The sequence below is a fragment of the Bufo bufo genome, chromosome 3, assembly GCF_905171765.1.
Source record: "Bufo bufo chromosome 3, aBufBuf1.1, whole genome shotgun sequence".
Classification (NCBI taxonomy): Eukaryota; Metazoa; Chordata; class Amphibia; order Anura; family Bufonidae; genus Bufo; species Bufo bufo.
The window spans coordinates 193,500,675-193,527,125 of NC_053391.1; the positions used below are offsets into that span (position 1 = coordinate 193,500,675).

Consider the following 26,451-nt stretch of genomic DNA (forward strand, 5'->3'; position numbering starts at 1 on the left):
GTCCACTCCTCCGTTCCGCAAAAAAAAAATAGAACGTGTCCTGCTATTGTCCACGTTATGGACAAGGAAAGGACTGTTCTATTAGGGGCCGTCCTTTCTCTCTGCAAAATGCGGAATGCACGCGGCCGGTATACTTGTTTTGCAGATCAGTAATTTGCGGACCGCATACCACCCAACGGTCGTGTGCATGAGCTCTTACACCGTCCTTAGTAATAACCTAATTACATCAATTTAAACTCTAAGGAAGACCAGACCATTGTTGATCCGTGTAGACGTAGGAGACAATTACTGACTAGATCAGGCATCCTCAAACTGCGGCCCTCCAGCTGTTGTAGAACTACAACTCCCACAATGCCCTGCTGTAGGCTGATACCTGTAGGCTGTTCGTGCATGCTGGGAGTTGTAGTTTTGCAACAGCTGGAGGGCCGCAGTTTGAGGATGCCTGGACTAGAGGAACATGTTCTGCTTGATTTTTTTTACTTCTGTGATAATGGTAGGGTTTGTTCAGGACTAGGAAAATATGGTTCCTTTCTTTGCAAAACAGTCCCAAATCTGTCCAGGGGTTGTGCCTGACATTGCAGCTCAGCTCTATTCATATCAAAAAAACGAAAAACTATAAGGTCAAATTATGTATCAATTGCACTGCAAAGAGGATTTCTCTAGGCTCTGGCAGATTAGTTTTCTTCAGCAGTGGGCTGGTAATGCCACTTGAATCTGTTTTACAAGGAAGGGTATGCCAGTGTCAGAGTGAACTATTCACCCAGGGCTTCAGTTGTGATCTCCAGTGCTCCATATAGTTACAGGGAGCTTATTCCATCTGCGCAAGGGAATTCGGCAGCTGCTCGCTTCTACAGGGCTCCGAGCGATCACATATTTCTAGAATTTCTTACCAGTACTCAAGAAATCGAGCGTGTTTATTGCTGTATACATTTAGGGGGTCATTTATCATTTGAGATTCACTTTGAAGTTGGGTTTTGCGTTTTATGAACTGGTGCAGTTTCCAACTGCATTGTTGTATCCCTTAGGCCTCTTGCACACGACCGTATGCCCTCCGAGATATACGGTCCGTGAGCGTACAGCACCAATGATACTGTGCACGTCGGGCCGCCTCTGTGACTATTGTCCCGCACTCATAAGATCGTATAAGTGCGGGACGATAGCCCCGCGGGCTGCCCGACATGCACAGCATCATTGTAATCTACAATCAATGCCGCTTCGGGACATATGGCCCGCTCACGGACCAGGTCTCGGAGGGCATACGGTCTTGTGCAAGAGGCCTAAGTCCTAGAAAATACACCAGGAGGCTGCCTGGCGTAGGATTGCGACATTTCAAGTGTAATGTGCCATATTCCAGCTCTCATCTCACTTTGCTGCCTTAAACATAGACCACATTGAAAAGTGACGTCTCCAAAATGTCGCAGAAATGTCACGAAAAAGTCAAAATTGCCATGTTGTGCGACATTTTTAGACCAAAGGTCTGACATATTTGGTTTGATAAATTACCCCCTTACACTTTGGGGGTCATTTATCATTTAGAATAGTTTTTGTGTCAGTTTTAAGTCTGGCCTTGCTTTGTGTGCCTGCACCAAATGTATGAACTGGTGCACCTTAATAGTATATGTGGTGTGAGTACAATGTGGTTTACACCTTTAGGCCTATTGCACACGACCGTATGGCTTTTTTTCAGTATTTTGTGGTCCGCAAAAAATACGGATGACGTCCGTGTACATTCCGTTTTTTGCGGAACGTAACAGCTGGCCCCTGATATAACAGTACTATCCTTATCCGTTATGCGGACAATAATAGGACATGTTCTATCTTTGAATGGAAATATGGAAACGGAAGGCAAATGGAGTATCTTCTGTTTTTTTTGCGGATTTATTGAAATGAAATGCAAAAAAATGAAAAAAATGAAGCGTTCATGTGCAAGATGCCTTAGGCTCCATTCACACGTCTGCAAATGGGTCCGCATCTGTTCCTCAATTTTGCGGAATGGGTGCGGACCCATTCATTCTCTATGGGGCTGGAAGAGATGCGGAGAGCACACTATGTGCTCTCCGCATCCGCATTTCTGGAGCGCGTCCCCGATCTTCCGGTCCGCAGCTCCGCAAGAAAATAGAGCATGTCCTATTCTTGTCCGCAATTGCGGACAAGAATAGGACATGTTCTATTTTTTTGGCCATACGGAAGTGTGGATACGCAAATGTGGATGCAGACAGCACATTCCGACCCCATTGAAAATGAATGGGTCCGCACCTGTTCTGTAAAATTGCGGAACGGATGCGGACCCATTTTGCGGACGTGGTACATGCACATGTTCAGTATTCATGTGCGGAGAATCCGCACTGAAATCCGCAGGTGTTTGCAGGCAAATTTGTGCGGTCAATCAATTGGTGCGGATTTTACTAAGTTAATGAAGAAAATCCGGTCAGGAAAAATAAAATAAATTGACATGCTGCGGATTTTAAAATCCGCACCGCAGGTGAAAATCTGCGCGGAAAAAATCTGCATCGTGTGCATTGAGAACTTCAAATTCTCATAGAATACAATGTACATGACCTATGGTGCGGATTTTCCGCACGCAATCCTGATTGTGTGCATTTAGCCTTAGGCTACATTCACACGAACGTATTTTGTTTCCGTGTCCGTTCCGTTTTTTTTTGTGGATAGGATGCAGACCCATTCATTTCAATGGGTCCGCCAAAAAATGCTATCTTCATCCATATGTTCATTCCGTAGTCCTGCAAAAAAAAATTGAAAATGTCCTATTCTTGGCCGTTTTGCAGACAAGGATAGGCATTGTTACAATGGATCCGCAGTTTGCGAAATGCTAAACTCATGCGGTCGTGTGAATCTAGCCTACATGCACACGTTTTGTTTCCGTGTCCGTTCCGTTTTTTTTGCGGATTGGATGAGGACCCATTCATTTTAATGGGTCTGCAAAAAAATGCGGACAGCACATCGTGTGCTGTCCGGATCCGTATGTCCGTTCCATAGCCCCACAAAAAAAATATAGAGAATGTCCTATAGGCATTGTTACAATGGATCCTCAAAAAAAAAGGATGCAATATGGATGCCAAAAGGACGTCATCCATAATTTTTGTGGATCAGTGTTTTGCGGATGCAAAACACATACGGTCGTGTGAATGTAGCCATAGGTGTAAAAGTAGACCAGGAGGTTGCCTGGCGTGGGTTGCGACTTTTTTGCGACGCTTGGAAAAGTCACACATAGTAAATGAGCCATAATCCAGGTCTAGACTACTGTGAAGAGTGGGGAGTATCATGAAATATAGAAAATTAACCAAATTTTGCAGAAAATGTCACAGTTGCCATGACTTGCGACTTTGTTTGACCACAAAACTGACACTTCTGATTTGATAAATGTCCCCCTTAGGACTCATGCACACAAACGTGGTTTGGTTCCACATGCTGTCCACATCCGTTGGTCTGGGGCCACCAAAAAAATAGAACATGTCCTATTCTTGTCCGTTTTGTAGACAAAAATAAGCATTTCTATTATGGGTGGTCCGCTCCGTTCCGCAAATTGCAGAATGCACATGGATGGCATCGTGTTTTGCGGACTGCAAAACACTTTATTTTTACCAACTAGAAACTTGTTTTAAGAGGGTCTCTACCTTATCCCTTGCCTCCAGCCATCTAGTCTCAGAGACTGACAGGCACTGCCCTGAGGGCAAAGAAGGGGTAGGGCGCTTAGGCTACTTTCACACTTGCGATAGTCTTTTCCAGCAGGCTCTTCCGGCAGGGGCAAGTCCGCTCCGGCCCCATTCACTATAATGGGGGCGGTCCGGCGGTCTGGCCGCAGCACGACAAACATGCCGAGAGGCGGCCGGACAAAAACTACAACATGCTGCGGTTTTGTCCGGCTGCCTCTCGGCTTGTTTACCGTGCTGCGGCCGGACCTCCGGCCCGCCCCTATTATAGTGAATGGGGCCAGAGCGGACTTCCAGCGGCACAGTGGACTAGCGGTAGCACGGATCCTGCAGGCTGTTCCCCTGCTGGAACAGCCTGTCGGAAAAGGCTACCTACTGCAAGTGTGAAAATAGCCTTAGCAAGATATTCAAGTTTTTTTTTTCAGTCTCATATTACCATATCATACAGATATATTAAAAATACATTAGACGGCATACATTTGGTATTCGGGAATGATTCCAATGCAAGAAAGCATACATTCTCTAGGAAATGTGCAGCAGACATGCTGACCCAATGGCACTGCACAACAAATTAGATGATTATATGACCAAATTTGATCCAGTTCCCAAAGATGCTAAATGGATTGATATGTTCTTTGACTTTTATCATGACCCTTGTTATTTGGTGGTTTCTTGTCTGATAATCCCAGAATAAGAGAGTAATCTGCCCTTCTAAGCCATCTGTGCTGAGAACCAATAAACTATGTAAGCAGAGATGGTATTTAACACATGATTAACCAGCATTTCCCGGTGCTTGATCTATTGGGTAGCTTGTAGTGTTGAGCAAGCACCAAAGTACTTGTGTGCTCGGGTGCTTGAGTAGAACACTTTGCGATATATTTACATATATTATAATATATTATATATTCTAAATATATAATAATATGTGTAAATATATTATGGCTAAAAACTTATATATATTTAAATCAAGTTTAGTCTCTATTTCTGAAAATGTTTGTGACAGGATTTGAACTCACAGCTTCTGCATCACAGCCCAGAACTTTAACCACTACACTTGCCAGTCACTAAAAAAAATGTATTGGTCTCAGTAGAAGTACAGTAGAGTAGAAGTCTCTCTTTTTATTTTTTTTATTTTAAAGTAACTGGCTAAGTGGCTATGCAGCTATTGTAGCTGAGTGGTTAAGTGCCTTGCCTCTAATGTAAAAGGTTGTGAGTTCAAATCCTGGCAGAAACTTTTCTGAAATATAGGCTAAATTTGATTTAAGTACACTGGATGTCCCCAAGCACGGACTCCATATATGGACATAGCTATATGGAGTCAGAGTAGGGACTCCTAAGCAGCGGACTCACACTGAGGGATTCCCTCACTGTACAGCGATCTTCTGCATAGGAATAAAGGCTAAATTAGATTTAAAGAGAGTCTGTCATCAGCATTTCACTTTTTTAACCCTTCCCATAGCTCCCTAGCATGCTTACAGTTAATAAAAACGTTACCTCTGACATCAATCCTGGACTTATAAAACCATCAAAATTGTTCTTTATAACATATGCAAATGAGGGCTCGCAAGTGCCCAGGGGCGGCGTTACCCTCGTAGGTGCCCTGCTAGCTCAGCCTTTTCATTGCTTCCCCCCGCCCCTTCTTACCCTCCGCCCGCCCATCCTTTCCCTCTGACCGCCTATCTACCAACTTGTTATTCCGCCGAGATCCCGCGTCTGCGCACTCATTCCTTTGGCCAGCGCATGTGCACTGCGATGCCCATACCTTGTATGGCATCACAGTAACTATTGCGCATGCGCACGCTGACGACGCGAAAACACAACAAAGGAGGCGGTCCATCGGCGCATGCGCATTAATTACTGTGATGCCGTACAAGGAATGGGCATCGCAGTGCGCATGCGCCGGCCAAAGGAATGAGTGCGCAGGCCCGGGATCTTGGCGGAATAACAAGTTGGTAGATAGGCGGTCAGAGGGAAAGGATGGGCGGGCGGAGGGTAAGAAGGGGCGGGGGAAAGCAATGAAAAGGCTGAGCTAGCAGGGCACCTACGAGGGTAACGCCACCCCCTGGGCACTTGCGAGCCCTCATTTGCATATGTTATAAAGATCGTTTTTGATGGTTCTATAAATCCAGGATTGATGCCAGAGGTAACGTTTTTATTAACTGTAAGCATGCTAGGGAGCTATGGGAAGGGTTAAAAAAGTGAAATGCTGATGACAGACTCCCTTTAAATACACTGACTCGAGCATCGCGGTGGAGCACACTGGTGTTCGGCCGAGCATGCTTGCTCAGCACTAGTAGCTTGCAATATACTGGTCTCAGTTTCCTATAGACCTGGCATGTTCAACCTGCAGCCCCCAAGCTGTTGCAAAACTACAACTCCCAGCATTCCCGGACAGCATGCAGCTATCAGCCTATGGTGGGCATGGTTTTACAACAGCTGGAGGACTGCAGGTTGAGCATCCCTGCAATAAACCATTTGTCACATGAAGGGTTAGTATAATCTGCAATTGTAAAGATGTCCCATTCGAATGACATGAAATATAATTTAGCAAATAATGCATAACTTAAAGGCAATCTGTCAGGTTGGAAATGGTGTCCGATCCACGTACAGCATATTATACTGTAGAATTGGCTGAGCAGACTGATATATAGTGTGGTGGGAAAAGATTCTGTATAGCTGGCAATGTATTCTACTGTTTAGGAGTCAGTGGTTGGTCCTATCAGTGGCATACTTTGCATAAGTTTACATACAGAGATGAGTCAATCACTGATAAAACCGCCTACTGGACACCTAAGCATATGAAGAGCAGGAATATAAATTCATAAAATACAAGTCTACCATCAAACTATATATCAATCTGTTCAGCTCCTCCTGCTGTCAATATACTCCCTGCAGACCAGACATCATGTTCAACAAGACAGATTCCCTTTAATGACTTCCATGACTGCTGTGCCTAATACATAAAGTATATCTTCGTAGTTAGCTTCACTTCCTCTGATATGTTTATGGAGTGACTTATATCCTACTAACCTTTTGTGCTCGCCTCTTGTCAGCTCGCTGATTCTGGTGGTAAATCCGGCTGAAATTTGAAACAATGACAGGGACTGGCAGTGCAATCACAAGGACCCCACTGAGCGAGCAGATAGATCCAAAGATTTTTCCAGCTATAGTCTTGGGTACCATGTCACCATACCTAAAATAGAGAGAAATATTACAGGTTAAAGCCAATATTTGAGATGCATTTGCTTAGTTATTTATTTCAGATTCAGAATTAAAGTTGCCCATACACATAGAAACATAGAATGTGTCGGCAGATAAGAACCATTTGGCCCATCTAGTCTGCCCAATATACTGAATACTATGAATAGCCTATCCCATGCATGCTTAAACTCCTTCACTGTATTTGGAGTTACCACTTCTGCAGGAAGGCTATTCCATGCATCCACTACTCTCTCAGTAAAGTAATACTTCCTGATATTACTTTTAAACCGTTGCCCCTCTAATTTAAAACTATGTCCTCTTGTAGCAGTTTTTCTTCTTTTAAATATTCTCTCCTCTTTTACCGTGTTGATTCCCTTCTGGAGATATGGTCTCCAGTACTGAGCACAATACTCCAAATGAGGTCTTACTAGTGCTCTGTAGAGCGGCATGAGCACCTCCCTCTTTCTACTGGTAATGCCTCTCCCTATACACCCAAGCATTCTGCTAGCATTTCCTTCTGCTCTATGACAATGTCTGCCTACCTTTAAGTCTTCTGAAATAATGACCCCTAAATCCCTTTCCTCAGATACTGAGGTTAGGACTATATCACTGATTTTATATTCTGCTCTTGGGTTTTTACACGCCAGTTGCATTATCTTGCACTTATCAACATAAAATTTTAGTTGCCAGATTTCTGACCATTCCTCTAGTTTTCCTAAATCCTTTTCCATTTGGTGTATCCTTCCAGGAACATCAACCCTGTTACAAATCTTTGTGTCATCAGCAAAAAGACACACCTTACCATCGAGGCCTTCTGCAATTTCGCTGATAAAGATATTAAACAATATGGGTCCCAGAACAGATCCCTGAGGTACCCCACTGGTAACAAAAAACATTGTCTGAATATACTCCATTGACTACAACCCTCTGTTGTCTGTCCCTCAGCCACTGCCTAATCCATTCAACAATATGGGAGTCCAAGCCCAAAGACTGCAATTTATTGATAAGCCTTCTATGTGGGACAGTATCAAAAGCCTTACTAAAGTCTAGATAAGCAATGTCTACTGCACCTCCGCCATCTATTATTCTAGTCACCCAATCAAAAAAATCTATAAGATTAGTTTGACATGATCTCCCTGAAGTAAACCCATGCTGTTTTTGATCTTTCAATCCATGGGATTTTAGATGTTCCACAATCCTATCCTTAAGTATAGTTTCCATTAATTTCCCCACTATTGATGTCAGGCTTACTGGCCTATAGTTGCCTATAGTTGCGTTCAAAAACAATAGTTTGTCTGACAGCTATCTCAAACAACTTGCTCCCAGCTCCCCACAACGTGCATTTGAATTCTATAGAGAGAGTGGAGAAAGCTGCTGCCAGACACTTCTTGTGGTGGCTTATCCCATGGGAGAACAAAAGGATCGAGCAAAAATATTCATTTTGGCTGACCCTTGTCTCCCTCGACATCTGTCGGGGGAGAGTTGGGAGCTCCCCACACACATTAGTGTGTCAGCTGAACCTGCCGTTCTCCGCGGGTTCAGCTAAGAAAAGAATGTTTATGGCCAGCCTAACACTGGCACACTCCAGGGTTCCCATTTTGAATAGTATGGGGTGTAGGTTACTGATTAGTCAATGTTGTTTTTGTGCAAATATTAATGATGAACTGCATTTTAGTAGAGTACAGTATTATTCCTTTCTCCCTGTCCCCCCTTTCTCTTATTCCCTTTTCTCCTTTTCTTCGGTTCTGCCCTACCACTCCTCGCTCTCCTGTCTTACTTTTTTCTGTCCTATTATTCTCCCTGCCTCCCTCTGTTTAACCATCTTTCCCTTCTAGTTCTCTCCCTTTCTGCACCTCTTGCTTTCCCTCTCTCCACCTGTTTTTCTCCCTTCCATCCTGTCTCCCCCTTTCTCTCTTTACCTTTCACCTTCTTGTTCTTTCTTCCTGTTTCACAAACACCCCCTTTTCCCCCTTTCTTCAGATCTCTCTCCCTCTTTCTCTCATCTCTTCTCCCCCTCTGTATATCTCTATATCTCCCCTTCCATCTCACCCTTCCTTCCACTCTTCGCCACCCCATTCTCCATGTCTGTCTGTCTCTTCATACTTCTTCCTTTGTCCATCACATCCTTCCTTCCTCCCATCCATGCTCTCTCCTTTTTCTCTCCTTGCCTAGCTTCTTTCCCTTCACCCTGCATCACTCTTGATATTTCTCTCTTTCTAATTCTTTCTTTTCCTCCCTTTCTCCCTTTTACTCACTTTCCCTTTTTCCCTGTCCTCCTTTCATCCTACCTTCCTTATTCTCCCCTGTCTCCTTCTCTTTTTCACTTCTTCCCTTGTTTCTTTCCCATCCAACCCTTAATATCCTTCTCCTTTTTCTTCCTCCCCTATTCCCTCGCACACGCTCTCTTCCTTTTACCCTCATTCCCTTCTTTCCTTCCTTTCCCCTTTCTCTCTTTTTCTATCCTTCCTTTGCTTCCTTTCCTCCTTACTGCCTCACTCTCAGTATCCTTCACTTTCTTATTCTCTCATTCCCTCCCTTCAACAATTTCTCCCTTTTTGCCTCTCGTTCTTCCATTTTCCTTTCCTAATTTCTTCCTCTCTTTTTCTCTCCGTCCCTGCTCCACTGTCACTATCCATCCATTTTCTCTCTCTCTTTTTACCTTAGTACAATGGCACAGTCTATAAAATGACCAGACGATACAACTAAAACATAACTGTAAATCTAAAAAGTGCCCTAAATTTGACAGGATTGTGATGCCTCACATTTAAACCTCTCTCAATCCTTACTGTGTGTTCATAAGCTTTAATTAAAAAAGACAATGCCTCTAGCTGAATAAAATTATGCATGGAAATCCTTCTAAGAAGGAGACAAAATCGATGTCAGAAGGTTAAATTGGGCTTAGTTTGAAATTTATGAACTGTTAAACCCTTCTACTCTGTGAGCCAACAGTGATTAACTTTTAAAATATCAGATGGTTATGTATATTTAAAGTAACATCGCTGATCCCATTTGGTATTTTGAATGATATACAATCTTGAGACTCAAAAGTCATGATGATTTCTGAAAACTAGAGCACAGTAAGGGGTTGACCAGGATCAGAAAAACATGGCTGCTTTCTTCTAAATACTATATTCCAGGTCAGCCCAGTTCAATTCAGTGGGGCTGAGATGTAGTACCAGACACAAACCACGGATAGCTATAGTGCTGTTTCTGGAAGAAAGCTATTTATTTAATGTTTTTTAATCTCTGGACATCCCCTTTAAAGTATATGTTTAGAGCTAGGCAGAGCACCATTGTCTGCAGTTTCCTAAAATACTCTGACCAAATCACTTGCATATTTTATTATTTCTTTTATTCACTGATATCAGGTCCGTCTTTAATATTGATTGGACCCTGGGCAGGAATTTACTTGGGCTCCCTGGATCCCGCCTTCGTACATCACAGATCACCTCAGCAATAAAATGCATAGAAAAGTGCAGTGTGTGAGTATCGCAAGCTCTACAGCAATATAAGTCACAAGAATGTGCAGTTTGTGAGTGTATTACAGATCAGTGTGTGAGTATATCATAGCCAACCCACTGCTTTCCCATAGGGAAGCATTGGGAGGCTATTGCGCATGCGTGGCTTCATAGAGATGCTTTGAGTGTTTAGCGTGAATGCCAGTGTTGCATGTTGTGCAGCACTGGGCTAGGAAGCACCTCTAGTGTCCGTCTGATGAGTGGCCACTAGAGCAGTAATGTAAATGCTGCCTTTTTTTCTGAAAAGGCAGTGTTTACAATAAAAAGCTTGCAGAGACATGCTATAGCCACCAGAACTACTACGTTTAGCTGTTGTGGTTCTGGTGACTATAGTGTCCCTTAATATATATCTAAAAAATAGAATCATCACAAAAGTATCAAATAATATGGCTGTATCATTATTCTAAAAATTAAAAAAGCACAACTTCTGACACAAATATATAGTATTTTGCAATACTTTTTTTTTTAACACTGTGCAGATAGTACTGTACTACTAACCCCTCCATCCACCCCTCCCTCCCCCTTCTCAATCCACCCCCTTCTCCAACCACCCAGCACCCTTACTCACATAAAACAAGTAATATATATATGATATAGCGTGAATTACTGTAAATACTTCTGAAGACTCCAGCAGGCTAAGGATCAGTGCTCTGGGTAGCTGGGCTCAGGGCTGGAAGTGGGCACCGCTCTGCAGTTCAGGAAGGAGACCGGGGCTCGGCTCACCCTAGCGTTGCAGTGCCTCCGCGTGATGTCACGGCGCGCTGCGTACACAAAAGGCAGAGGAGGTCGGAAGAAGCAAGCAAGTACCGTATTTTGCACCCTATAAGACGCACCGGCCCATAAGATGCACCTAGGTTTTAGAGGGGGACAATAAGAAAAAAATATTTTTCATGACACCTCAGGTCAGTCCACCAATCAGACCCCCAATGTTAATAAGACCCCAATAAGACCTCAGATCAGACCCCCATCAGACCTCAGCTCAGACCCCAATGTGAATAACCCCCAATCAGACCTCAGATAAGAGCCCAATGCCTCTCATCAGCCCCCATATGCCTTATAGCAGCCCTCATATGCCTCATATCAGCCCCCATATGCCTCATATCAGCCCCCATATGCCTCTTTTCAGCCCCCATATGCGTCTCATCAGCCTCCATATGCCTCTCTTCAGCCCCCATATGCCTCTCTTCAGCCCCCATATGCCTCTCTTCAGCCCCCATATGCCTCTATTCAGCCCCCAGTGCCTCCATCAGCCTCATAAGTAAAATAAAAAAAAAAACACTTACCTTTCCTGCTCCGGACGCCGCCGCTCCTCACCGCCCGCGCTTGGTCTTCCTCCTCTTCAGTCTGCTGTGCTGTGAACTGGCACGCACAGTGTGAGGTCACAGTGCGACCTCACATGTGTGCAGCCTTCACAGCGGAGAGCCGAGGAGCAACTGGGCTCGGGCCAGCTGCCCCTTTTGCCCCACGTTAAAAACGGCCCTGACTGATATAATGCTGACAAATTCCACAGCACATAGTTATCACTTGGGGCTCACACGCTAAATTCCCTACAGTATGCCTTTGGAGCGTGCACTCCATGCAGATGTGGTCCTTGGTCAGATTTGAACCAGTGCTGCACGGCGATAGTGCAAACCACTGAGCCACCGTGCATTACACCCTATTCACATCTATATACCTTTATTTTTCTGTTTGGAGGTATATTTACAAAATGCTGGCAATTATTATGGCACCTGTGTACCAGCGTTCATACATATGCCACGCTGCATTGGCAGCATTCTGCTACACATTTGCTATAATGTTGATGAAGGCTTTGATGCTTTGCTTTATACCAGAATTCAAAATGGAGCTCCACCTCTGAAGCAATTTTAAAGGATATATTAGGCAAGTACATTAACAGTGACTCTTATACAGACTGTTTGTTATTACCGGAAACTATTTCTTTGGCCAGTTTCAATAATAAACACGGCTCGCTTTAGCAGCTAATCACCTGAATACCCACTTGAAGGGATTGCATCATCAGAAAATGACCTATTGTTAAGCCTCTTTCGAACTTCCACCATGTATGGCAGAAGTCTGGTGTTTGAAGATGGCGTGCTCCATAGCCACCAGGTTTCTCCTGTTTCACACAGCAGACACACCAGGATAATGTCTGCGATCTGCGATAATGCCAATTGCAGACATTTAACCTCTCAGATGCTGTGGTCAATTGTGGCCACAACATCAGAGATGGCTTTCCTGAAGCGCTATGCTTTTGGGTCCTGAACAGCTTCCCTGTGAGGAGTTCGGGGAAGCCCTTTGTTCCTTGTGATAGCAGGTGGCAGGGCTCCATAGGAATTGTAGAAAGAAGGGGAAGAAGAGGAATCGTAGTGCAACTCCTATAGGCTGCAACGGTAATTCATTGCAGTCTATGGAACAAGCAATCTAACAAAATACTTGCTAAAGTCCCCGAAGTTGACTTAAATATGTGTAAAATATGTTTTTAAAAATATAACAAAATTCATATCACCCCCCTTTCTCCGTATTAAAAATAAATAATAAAAAATAAAGATAATATGCACTGCCACATCCCAAAATGCCCAAACTATTAAAATCTAAACGCATTTGTCTTGAATGGTAAACAGTGTAATAGAAAAAAATTCACAAAATGGGCGATTTTCCACATGTACACTTTAAACCGCTCTGCAAAAAATTAGCTGCAACACATCTCCGTAGATGTAAATATTAAAAAAAATATGGGAGTCAGTGTATGGAAATGCATTTCCAGGTTTTATTTTTTCAGCAGGGAGAAGGAGACGCCGATTGAGAAACCCTGGCATCTCCTCCTCCCCGTACCAATGCTCAGGATTAGCATACTGAGCGCGAAAACTACTGGGGGGGGGGGGGGGGGGGGGGCGGCGCGCAGGAGTGATATTTTAAAAAATCAGGCAGGGTGGCAGCATCAGCGGGGGACATTTATCACAATTAATACCAAACCATGAAAAGTCCTCTTTAAGCATCCGTCTTCACTTGATAAGCATTTGGTCAGTAATCCATCAGTATTGCTAAAGACAAAGAAAAAAAAAAACAGGAGTGGATCCAAAATAGAGATGTTTTGTACAATTCTGATGAAAAATAGGGACCATGTCATACAGGCCTTACAGCTGCTACATAGACAGGATGCGTTGTGTGTCTAATTTTTCCTTCCTTCTGACAGATCAGAAGAAGGGTCAAATAAATGATGATGTCAACCGGCCAAAAAGGCAAAATAGTGGCCCAGTCATGGAGTGGTGAGATAGCAGCAGCATGAGGAGACCACAGAGTGTTGAGGTGGCAGCTGCATAAGGAGACCACAGAGTGGTGAGGTGGCAGCAGCATGAGGAGACCACAGAGTGGCCCAGTGACAGAGTGGGAAGGTAGCAGCAGCATTAGGAGACCACAGAGTGTTGAGGTAGCAGGCAGCAGCATGAGGAGACCACAAAATGGCCCAGTGACATAGTGGTAAGCTATAAGCATCATGAGGAGACCACAGAAGGTCCCAATAACATAGTGGGAGCAATACCAGTACCAGCTAAAGATGGTGGGTGGCAGTAGGAGCACCTGGCACCAGGTGTGTGGCATCAGGCGGGTGGCAGCATCGGAATAGTAGCTGAAGCAGGTAGCCAGAAGAAACATGTCTCTTTTGACAAAGTTTAGGTGTGGCACCATGGATGATCGGCTCATGTGGCCATGAGATGTAGTCTCCACGTCTCCTATCCCCTGGCCAGGCAGATTTAGCAGCATCTGTTCCAAGACATGAATCGGTGGAATGATGTTGTTCATCCCGTAGTCCTGGCGACTGACAAATAAAGTGGCCTCCTCAAAGAGCCTGAGCAACGGCAGGTGTCACGCATGAGCTGCCACTGGCTGGCATAGAAGTTAAACAGGGGGGTACATCTGTCCGCCTGTATCATCAACAAATGGTTTATGGCCTTTCTCTGTTCTTATAATCACTCCAACACATGGAGGGTGGAATTCCAATTGGTGGAAACATTGCATATCAGCCTATGTTGGGAGACGCCGTTCTGCCGCTGCAGCTCAAGTAGGGTGTGCTTTGCGGTGTACGAAGTGCATGTAAAGTTTCCTGGCCATTTTCAGGGTGTCTTGCAGATGGGGATAACACTTCAGGAACCGCTTTACAACCAGATTGAACAAGTGCGCCATGCAGTGCGCATGGCTCAGCCCTCCTTGATGCTGTGCCGAAACCATGTTCTTCCTGTTGTCGGTCATCATGGTTCCGATTTTGAATTGTTGAGGTGAAAGCCAGGATTCGATTTCTTGATGAAAGATGCAGAGCAGTTCCTCCCCGTGTGACTCCGTTCACCCAGGTAAACGAGGTGCAGAACAGCGTGACACCGCCGTGCCATGCACATGTGGTATGCTGTAGGAGCACCGTGAATTGTCCCTGCAGTGGAGGCTGAGCACACGGTGGAGGATGAGGAGGCAGAGGCGGACATTGTCACAGGATGGTGTGAGAACATGAAGGAGGAAGCAGCATCACCTGGCCAAGTTGCTTGTTTGGCTGGGCAGGAACCACATTTACCCAGTGGGCTGTAAGGGACATATATTGTTCTTGACAATAGTTACAGCTCCACATGTCGGCTCTACCATGCACTTTGGCAGACTCCAACAGGCTCAAGGTCTGGCCCATCTACTCTTCTACATATGTGTTTAGGCCTGGTACTGCCTTTTTCGCAAAGAAATGATGGCTTGGGACTCTACACCTTGGCTCGGCACAAGCCATCAGTTCTCTGAAAGGTGCAGAGTCCACCACTTGGAAAGGGAGGGACTGCAGCACCAGCAACTTGGCCAGGAGCATGTTCAGCTTCTGCTCCTTTGGATGAGTGCACGCATACTGTTGTCTCTTGGCAATCGCTTCGGTGATCAATTGCTGACAAAATAACTGATGAGGAGTAGGAGGACGAGGATCAGGAGCATCAGGACCAGCAGATGATGGGAAGGACTTCGGTGCGAATCGAATTTTTCCTGAAATTCGGATCGAATTTCACTTTGTCAACTTCGATTCACTCATCTCTCGCATTACTCGCATAATTACAGGCCTAATTAGATTGACAGATAGGTGCCAATAGTTGATTATGAAAGCTTATCTATTCTTTCCTTGTACAATGACCTCTGCACAGGCCACAGAGCATGCCTAGAAAACTCTCTTATATAAGTCAATGAGGTCCCCTCCTGACCATTGTGTCTATGGACCATGGGGCTGCCGTAAAGGAGTTTTTTTTAATACTTTGTAAATGCTGTAAAGAACAGCTCAGGCAAGATGGCAGCCCCCATAATCACGTTCAAGAGACAGAATAAATAAATCTGCAATCAGAAAATAAAAACAGATTAGAAAAAATGGGTGTGTGTTACTATCTGGTTTTAACTGGAAGTACATAGTGATAAGCAGTGATGGCCAGTTCGCGGTGTTCGCCGACGAACACATGCAATCTGCCATCTTTATTCCCAAGTCCGGCGATGCAGAGGTAAGTCCTTACCTGTGCCTGCGCCGCGAGCCGCTCTGAAACACATGCGGTCACCGGGAGCAGGCAGTTCCGAGAACAGCCCGTCGTCGGCGAACACTGCGAACTGGCCATCACTGGTGATAAGCGGCAGGAGCAATATTCGAATTCGTGATAATTAACGGATATTTGGGTGAATATTTGTCATAAATTCGTGAATTCAAGAATTCAACATTATTTTCTTGATTGCGAAAATCAGCAATGTAATATGCGCGTATTGCGCGTGCAATACAGGCGTGGGTCTCTTTTGCTGCATTTTTCAAGCTGCTAGAAGTTTCCTGAGACTGGAGAAAATGGTTGGCATGGCAGAACATTACAATAGCTTTATATGCAGATAGAGTGCTCCAATATATTTGCGATTGCGTAAATTGGCAATTAATGATGCGCAACTTCACATTTTAGCAGGTCTGACTACATATTACTGCTGCACTAAGTATTGTTGTGAACTTGTGACATCACAGCACTATGTCTGTGGCATGTATGTATGGACAGCAGAACCTATCAGCTGCACTATATCACTATCTAACCTACACTGACTATCTCCCACTAACTATCTGTATTATATATATATAAGCTAACTATCTAATGTAATACACAGCAAAGCACAGAGCACAGCAATGACACTGATGTCTCTCTCTGAACAGCAGAAAATGGCTGCTGGGGAGGTTCTTATATAGTAAGGGGTAGGCAACTTTCCTATTGGTTGCTAGGGATGTTGCTAAGCTCAGACAAAGACATTGCAGCCTTCTCATTGGCCCACAAGCAAGAATCAGGGAGGGATCATGGGTTCAGATGAAAAAAAATCTAGAATATTCCCGAATACGAATATATAGCACTATATTCTAAATGTTCGCGAATTCTCGAAGTGGCGATATTCGCGATTAAAATTCGCTATTCTAATATTCGCGCCCAACACTAGCAGTACAGTGACATGAGCCATAGACACAATGGGCAACAAGGGCCTTATAGACTTCTATGGGAGATTTTTCTAGGCTTTCTCTGTGACTGTGCAGATGTCAGGAAAGAGAAGATAAGCTGTGATGGATCCTGTGTTACCTATACAACTATGATAGCTGTGATTCTGCCTGTGGTGATGATAATGCGATGGCTACTTGTACAGAACAGGAGGTCTCAACATATTGTCAGGCCTAGTGACCAGTGTGAAAACTGCATAATTTTTGTTATTTTTAAAATATAATGATATGGAAAAATAAAAATGACATCATCAACAATTCTAAAAAATATATGTTTAACATAAAAATGAGATTTAAAGGGGTTCTCCAGGAATGATTTAAAAAGGCAATGAGCAACTTGTCCTAAAAGGTGATCAGGACTGGTTGCCACCACTTGCAGAGAAGCCTAGGGTGGTTAGGGGTAGGTCCTCACGGCACACTACACTCTGGCACTTGCATATACTACACATTGGTGAGCTTTCCTATTGGGCTGCTAAGCCATGATGGAATATTATAGAAAGGATCACATCAGTAGCATCTATTATAAAGCGGTGTAGTGAGGCCCTGCCCCCTCAACCCTCTAAGCAGCTCTGCAAGTGGTGGCAACCAGTCTTGCTCACAGTCAAGGACAGGTTGCTGGCAGCCCTTTTAAATCATTCCCAGATAATTTGTCATTTTCTATTAATATATATCCCCTTTAAAGCAGATCTATTACCTAAACATTGGAAGTTTCAGGGTAGGGCCTCTTCTCCTATTAGCTAAAAAGCACATGATCACAATGGTTGACAGGCTACTGCTGTCAATCACTGTTAATAGGGGTAGGGAAAGGTGGTAGGAGCTCTCACCTCCTGAATACAGTGGGTCATAATTATGAGTCTTTGATTGCTCCAATTAGTTGAAGAATAGGCCATCAATAGTGTGACCTTGGAAAACCCCTTTAAGCAACTGGTCTAGTTCTTGATTTGTTTCAAATAATTTATTAGCACATTATTTTAGCTTATTGCGAATGTGCCACTGTTCTGGAGAATCAACAATCAAAATGAACACTTGGAACTTCAAGAAACCTTCCCATAGACTTTGCAGGAGACCTTCTAAATTATTACATCAGAGCCCTATTTGGGTTCCTAACACAAAGGTTGACGTTCTTTGCCTCAATTCAACCATATAAAGAATGTATAAATACTGGAAATTTGGTAAGATTACTAAGACAATGTCATAAACTTCTCACATACGATGGCATACATTAGTGAATTGATTTACAGTTTCCAGGTTCTTGATAAAAATTAACACAAGAACATGACCGTAAGGTAAAGCATGTTTGGTACATCAAAGTTAAAGGCTAAAGTATATGTACAAAAATACTCAATATACAAGTAATATGTAAGTACTATATATTATCCAACAGAAAATACTTTTTTTTACTTAAATTTTTATGAGGAACACTCATGCATAAATTCAATATGTCTTGACAGTTTCCATTTAAGAGCTGCATGCCCTGAATTAATTCCCTGATATTACTGCCTTCTTTTAATTAATTTATGCAGCTAAGGTTACCATATTTAAAAGTGGGTAAACATATTCTACTGTATGACTGGAGTTACCTTAAGGTATAAAAAGCACATATGAAAATATGTATTACACCATAATCACCGTGGAGCATGATTCCACATTCAACATTTACCACTTTATAAAGCTTTGGTGTGAACTCATCTAGAATATACGGTTCAGTTCCGGGCATCAGTCCATTAAAAGGATGCCCTGGAGCTGGCAAAAATAGTACAAAGCAGAGCAACTAAACTAATAAGGGGCATGGACGGTCTTATTGATGAGGGAATTTAAAAGAATTGAGAAGAGGTGTCTAAGGGGGGGACACATGATTAATCTATATACAAATATATAAATGGGCCATAAAAAACATGGCGAAAAGCTGTTCCATGTAAAATCCTAGCAATATGCCTCCAATGTGTGACACAACTCCTTTAACCCCCTGCAAGAAAGTATTGACTTTCCCTCAGTGAATCCCCAGGTTACACTAACTCGGAACAGACTCATATTGACAGTGGTGATGTGGCAGAGGGAGTCAGGAGAAAGTCAGGAGAAAGTCCAGAAACAGATATTCTTTGACAACTGGTAGACCGTGATAACCAAGAGCATAGAGCGAATCAAAGTCCAAAACAAGCCAAATTCAGAACTGTAGAACTAAATTTACCAGTCAGAAACCCAGGGGGTTAAGCAGGAGAACAGACAGAGGAAAATCTGAACCTGCAAGTGCAGTCACAAACTAGTGGAGTCGGAAACTAGATAAATTGAAAGTAGCAGAAGATTACCTAGATCTCAGCATTTGGAGACCATGCCTGGACTTAAATATGCTGCCCATGAGGTCATCTTCGAGCGCTGGGTGCCATGGCAAACCAATGCCGCTGAGAGAGCTCAAATGGAGGCGGCACTACAGGTTGCTTAGCAAACAACCTTCATAGGTGAACAGATGGCCGCGCCATGGAGCCAGGACGGATGAGTTACACCTACCTTTTTCCATTTATAATTCTGGTTTTAGATGGGTGTTTGGGATCCCTCAGGCACTAGGGCTGGGTGTAGCTATGCCTCTGTAATAAATGTTTTATACTTGTGTATTCATAAATGCTAGCTATCTGAATATCATACAGTATGTAAACATGTGCCGATTATAGTTTTATGTATGACCATTTTGTTTGGGCCTGATAGTAGTTGCACAAGGATTCTTTTTTGCTTTCTGGGATCCGTTCTAAAAAAAAAAAAAGAAATATCTTTGAAAGCACTTTGAAAACTTCCAACTGAAATAGCGATAATAGACAGGGTCATGAATACATTTAGGGAGTGGCTAAAATTAGAAGATCACTGCTTCTGAAGTGCGCAATTCCCAGTCTGAGGACTCTATGTCCCTGAGCGAGTCCTCTCATCTGCCCGTGCCGTAGGAAATCCCAGATCTACTCAAGGGCCTCTAATGTCTATTGGATTCAGTATGTAAAGCTCTCTAAACTGTCTTTGTATGTACATCCTGCCCTGTGCATTGCTGCGAATATATATTTTATCTGCTCTCCAGGGAAGCAGAGCCGACTGACCTAATTTATTGTTCTGTATGGGCCTCTTTTTGATTTGCAGCTCAAGGTTGGTTAGAGCAGAGTAAGAGAGCGGCCATCTGCCAGCAGTGCCCTAGGGCATGAATTTTGGAGTGAGTGGAAACAGAAAACGGTAGGGTGTGCCAAAGACATCAACTTTTACTTCTCTGCCTAAAGTCTTTTATTGTATAGAAACGGCAAATATCTAAAATAAGCAACAGGAAGGGTACCCAGCCACAATCAGACAGAACAAAGAAATAATTGGTGTCAGTACAAGCTTGGATATTCGGTAGCAATATGTTGTTGGAGCATCATTTGAAACTGAGAGCAGACCCAAGAGACTAGGGGCTGAGCTACTGTAATTCCTAGAGATTAAACACGCTTATCTTTACGCGTTTACGTGTGTCTGTGATAGAACCAGCTTTTTGAAATGCAGAAGGATAGACCATTTTTGTAAAAACTGAAAAGAGGAAAAAGAAACTGTTGTCTCAAATTTCACTAAAGACAGCCTGGAGATCAGCATGAGTCTGACCACTGAAATCTGTCAAAAAGTGTGATGAAGATGAGGGTAGCTATAAATGTCCTCTGCATGCTGGGCACTCAAATGAACGGTCAACCGTATAATACATGGATGTGCCGGGACTGACACAGCATGTGCCGCAAACCCCAGAGGAGCGGAGCAGAGGATGTGAATAATTCTTGCAATGGCAATCTTCACACCTGAGGCTCCCTATGGCCAGGGCAGTGTTAGGAGGGCACACCCTTTATTTCGTTGGGGCACACCGTGATGTTTGGGCTTCTGCCTGACAGTAGTTGGAGTGCCCTTGGTGTTGTGGGTTTGGTTTAAACTAACTGTTTAAAGAGGATCTGTCACAGCTCCTGACATGCCTGTTTTGATAGCTTCATGCATTCCCCATGTAATAACAATTCTGGAACATCTATTCTTATAGCTCTATGTTGTACCATTCCTGTGTTATTTCTACTAGAGGTTATGAATGAATTGCTAGCAGTCTGCAGTAAGGTACAGACGGGTGGTAATAAGTTGGGGGGGTGTTTCTGCACAGTCTAAGGCTACGTCTACACGACGACATTTGTCGCGCAACAATAAGGCGCACGACAGATAGGGCACAACTACACTGCAACATTTGTAGCGCAACATTTTGTTGCACTAATGTCGCGCGACAATTTTTAGAATGGCAGTCTATGGTGTCGCACTGCAACATGCGACATTCTGCGACTGCGACAAAACAGTCACAGAAAATCCATTCGAGATGGATTTTTCTGCAACTGTTGCATCGCAGTCGCAGCATGTTGCATGTTGCAGTGCGACACCATAGACTGCCATTATAAAAATTGTCGCGCGACATTAGTGCAACAAAATGTCGCGCGACAAATGTCGTTGCGTAGACGTAGCCTTACTGTATCCAATCAGTGCTGCCATTGTCAAACTGTTCAGGTACAGACCCCAACTTGTTACCACCCCTCCGTACCCTTACTGCAGACTGCTAGCAATTCATTCATAACTTGTAATAATAAAGGAATGGCATAACATAGAGTGATGAAAACAGATACTCCAGAATTGTTATCACATGAGGAATGAATGTAGCTATTACAACAGGCATGTCACAAGTGGTGAAAGGTCCTCCGTAAACTAGTTTTAAAGGAACACTATGGGTATGACCACACATTCTGGTTTCTACATTCAGTTTTGGAGTGGATCATAAAACGGGAGAAAGTATACAGGGCAGACATGAATTCTCCTCTTTTTTGAATCCACTCCTGCTTTTGGCTTCCAAAACTGCCTGCAGAAACCTGATCATATGGCCATACCCTAAGGCTGGGTTCACACCTGAGCGTTTTACAGCGCATTCCTACGCGCTGTAAAACGCTCAACAGGCAAGAACCAATGATCCCCTATGGGCATGGTTCTCACCTGAGCGTTTTACAGCGCGTATGAACGCGCTGTAAAACGCCCTACGCCCCAAGAAGTACAGGAGCTTCTTTGGGGCGTATGGTCGCGCGTTCTTGTACATAGACTTCCGGGAACGTGCGACAATGGGCGTTTGCTTGTTGCCGGCCGCGAATAGGAACGCCCGATAAAATCGCGCATACAGAGCGCTCCATACAGTACGCTCAGGTGTGAACCCAGCCTTAGAGTACGGCCACATGTTGTAGGTCTGCTGTGGATTTTTCTCAGCATATCTGGCAAAATATACAGCAACAGAATCCAATACCAAACTGTCTACTGAAGATTCTGGTCCGCAAATGCCGCATATTTGCCAAAGATGTCACTCTGCATGACGAAGGGTGAAATAAGTGGCAAAAATCTGCAACACAAATTGACATGTTGCTGATTTCAAATTGACATAAGACTAATTATGTGTACATCTCATTGTGGATAGATGCAATAAAAAAAAAAAAATCGGATCCACTTTACTGCAACTGTAAACACTGCAGATTTCCTGCTTGCAATTCTTACCGGGACAGTAAGCATACAATTTTTTTATTATTAGTGTCCTTGCCATTTTTTTACACTCCCTTAAAATTTTTCATTTTATCCTATCTGCATTTTACACTTAAAAGTAAAGGCAAATAAAAACATAAAGAATTATTATTTTTGTGTACAGGAGATTAGCCATTTCCCTTTTTCTTCTAACAAACCTATGTCGGTTTTCTCACCTTAGACATTGGGGGCATATCTCTAGGACCAACCTCTTTAGAACGGAGCCCGCATAGTTAAGGAGCACGGACCAGGCATGCGCGGCTGCCCTCCATTCATTCCTATGGGTGCGCTAGCTGAGCGGTGGCTCGGCTTTTTCCGTCAGCCCCAAAGAAGTGAATCAAGCTGTGGCCATACTTGTGCATTGCTTGTTGCGCTTCCCATTCATTTCAATGGGACTGCTGAAAATAGCCCATCGCACTGCTTGGCTATTTTCGGTGCTCCAATAGGACATGAATGTAGGGCAGCCGCGCATGTGCTGTGTGCCATCAATTCAGACCTGCGGTTTGCGGCTTTTACCTGGTGGTGAAAGGTTCTCGCGCTGCCTTCCGGTGAAGAGCCTCACAGGCCGGAAGCTGTATGAGTAATACACACAGTATTACTCATACAGCCAATGCATTCCAATACAGAAGTATTGGAATGCATTGTAAAGGATTAGACCCCCAAAAGTTCAAGTCCCAAAGTGGGACAAAAAATAAAGTGAAAAAAAAAAGTTTCAAATAAAAATAAACAAAAACGGCATTTTCCCCAAATAAAATTTTAAAAAATAGGTAAAAAATAGGGGGGAAAAAAAGTATACATATTAGGTATCGCCGCATCCAAATCGACCGGCTCTATAAAAATATCACATGACCTAACCCCTCAGATGAGCACCGTGAAAAAAAAAAATTAAAAACTGTGCCGAATAAACCATTTTTTGTCACCTTACATCACAAAAAGTGTAATGGCAAGCGATCAAAATGTCATCTGCACCCTAAAATAGTGCCAATCCAACCGTCATCTCATCCCGCAAAAAATGAGACCCTACCTAAGATAATCGCCCAAAAACTGAAAAAACTATGGCTCTTAGACTATGGAGACACTAAAACATGATTTTTTTTTGTTTCAAAAATGATATTATTGTGGAAAACTTACATAAATAAATAAAAAGTATACATATTAGGTATCGCTGCGTCCGTATCGACCGACTCTATAAAAATATCACATGACCTAACCCCTCAGATAAACACCGTAAAAAATGTAAAATAAAAATTGTGCTAAATAAACCATTTTTTGTCACCTTACATCACAAAAAGTGTAATAGCAAGCGATCAAAAAGTCACACGCACCCCAAAATAGTGCCAATAAAACCGTCATCTTATCCCGCAAAAATCATACCCTACCCAAGGTAATCGCCCAAAAACTGAAAAAATTATGGCTCTCAGACTATGGAAACACTAAAACATGATTTCTTTTGCTTCAAAAAAGAAATCATTGTGTAAAACTTACATAAATAAATAAAACGTATACATATTAGGTATCGCCGCATCCGTGACAACCTGGTCTATAAAAATATCACATGATCTAACCTGTCAGATGAATGTTGTAAATAACTTAAAATAAAAACGGTGCCAAAACAGCTATTTCTTGTTATCTTGCCTCACAAAAAGTGTAATATAGAGCAACCAAAAATCATATGTACCCTAAACTAGTACCAACAATACTGCCACCCTATCCCGTAGTTTCTAAAATGGGGCCACTTTTTGGGAGTTTCTACTCTAGGGGTGCATCAGGGGGGCTTCAAATGGGACATGGCGTCAAAAAAAACAGTCCAGCAAAATCTGCCTTCCAAAAACCGTATGGCATTCCTTTCCTTCTGCGCCCTGCCGTGTGCCCGTACAGTAGTTTACGACCACATATGGGGTGTTTCTGTAAACTACAGAATCTGGGCCATAAATATTGAGTTTGGTTTGGCTGTTAACCCTTGCTTTGTAACTGGAAAAAAATTATTAAAATGGAAAATCTGCCAAAAAAGTGAAATTTTGAAATTGTATCTCTATTTTCCATTAATTCTTGTGGAACACCTAAAGGGTTAACAAAGTTTGTAAAATCAGTTTTGAATACCTTGAGGAGTGTAGTTTATAGAATGGGGTCATTTTTGGGTGGTTTCTATTATGTAAGCCTCACAAAGTGACTTTAGACCTGAACTTGTCCCTAAAAATTGGGTTTTTGAAAATTTCTGAAAAATTTCAAGATTTACTTCTAAACTTCTAAGCCTTGTAACATCCACAAAAAATAAAATATCATTCGCAAAATGATCCAAACATGAAGTAGACATATGGGGAATGTAAAGTAATAACTATTTTTGGAGGTATTACTATGTATTATAGAAGTAGAGAAATTGAAACTTGGAAATTTGCAATTTAAAAAAAAAAATTGGTAAATTAAATTTTTTTATAAATAAAAATGATTTTTTTAACTTCATTTTACCAGTGTCATGAAGTACAATATGTGATGAAAAAACTATCTCAGAATGGCCTGGATAAGTCAAAGCGTTTTAAAGTTATCAGCACTTAAAGTGACACTGGTCAGATTTGCAAAAAATGGCCAAGTCCTTAGGGTGAAATAGGGCCGAGTCCTTAAGGGGTTAATGGTGGTCTAGAGAGGTCTAATGGGGATCTGGAGAGGTCTAATGGGGGTCTGATTGGGGGTATGGAGGTCTGACTGGGGGAGTCTAGAGGTCTAATGGGGGTCTGATTGGGGGTCTGAAGGTCTGAATGGGGGTTCTAGAGGTCTAATTGGGGTCTGATCGGGGGTATGGGGGTCTGATTGGGGGTCTGGAGGTCTAATGGGGGTCAGATATTGGGGTCTGGAGGTCTAATGGGGTCTGGAGGTCTAATGGGGGTCTGGAGGTTGAGTGGAAGTCTGGAGGTCTAATGGGGGTATGGAGGTCTGATATGGGGGTCTGGTCTGAGGTATGATTTGTGGGTCTGGAGGTCTAAAGGGGGTCTTATCTTAGGTCTGATATTGGGTCGGGGTCTTACATGGAGGTCTAATGGGGATCTGATCTGAGGTTTAAAACTGGGGTCTTACATGGGGTCTAAAATAGAGGTCTAAAGGGGGTTTGGTCTGAGATTGGAGGATCTCATTTAGGGTTTTATAAGGGGGTCTGATCTGAAAGGAAGGTGTTTTTTTTATTACTAGCGCACAATATAAAGGGGTGTTTGGAGGTCTAATGGGGGTCAGATATGGAGGTCTGGAGGTCCTATCTGTGTGGTACCAGTATTTTCAGGGGGATTGTTTCTGCAGGAAAGTATTGGGGAGCACAGTGGACACAGTATTGGGGGTGGCAGGATGGGGTTGGAGGATGATGGAAAAGTAGGAAAATAAGATGTCTGTTTGTTAAACTCTGCAGAGACGAGGCGCGGCTGAAATAAGTCACCATGGTGGTCTGGTCTAACAGGAGAAGAAGAGGAAAGAGAATATCTACATCAGAAAAGAGAAGTCACTGGATGTAAGAGGTATGTGGCGCTGTATGACCCTGTATGTTCTGTAGCGCTGTATGTAATGTTTTCCAAGTATGTCTTTAAAAGGGGTTGTCCGTTTCTTTTTTTTTGTATGAGTGCTGCCTTCTCTGCTCCGTTTACCTGCTCACCACTGCAAATGCTATGGCGAGCAGGTGAACAGAACAGAGAAAGCAGCCCTCATATAAGCGCTGCCCTCTCTTCAAACAGCTGGGGGCACAGAGGGCATTTCTACTATTGAGGGGGCACAGAGCAAGAGGGCATTATCACTGTGAAGGGGGCACAGTGGGCATTATTACTGTGAAGGGGGCACAGTGGGCATTATTACTGTGAAGGGGAAAAATGGGGATTTCTACAATGGAGGGGGCACAGAGGGCATTACTAGCACAGTGGGCATTATTACTGTGAAGGGGGCACAATGGGCATTATTACTGTGAAGGGGCACAATGGGCATTATTACTGTAAAGGGGCCA

The 26,451-nt window shown here is 43.3% G+C and overlaps 1 protein-coding gene across 2 annotated transcripts in view; it reads right to left on the reverse strand.

Annotated features, from left to right (window-relative positions):
* The window catches only part of KCND3 (potassium voltage-gated channel subfamily D member 3), a 421,590-nt gene that overhangs the window by 64,512 nt on the left and 330,627 nt on the right, over positions 1–26,451 (reverse strand). For both annotated transcript variants that reach the window (XM_040423873.1, XM_040423874.1), the window contains exon 2: positions 6,702–6,864. In XM_040423873.1, coding sequence (XP_040279807.1) covers positions 6,702–6,864 — 163 coding nt within the window. The remainder of the gene's footprint in view (positions 1–6,701; positions 6,865–26,451) is intronic.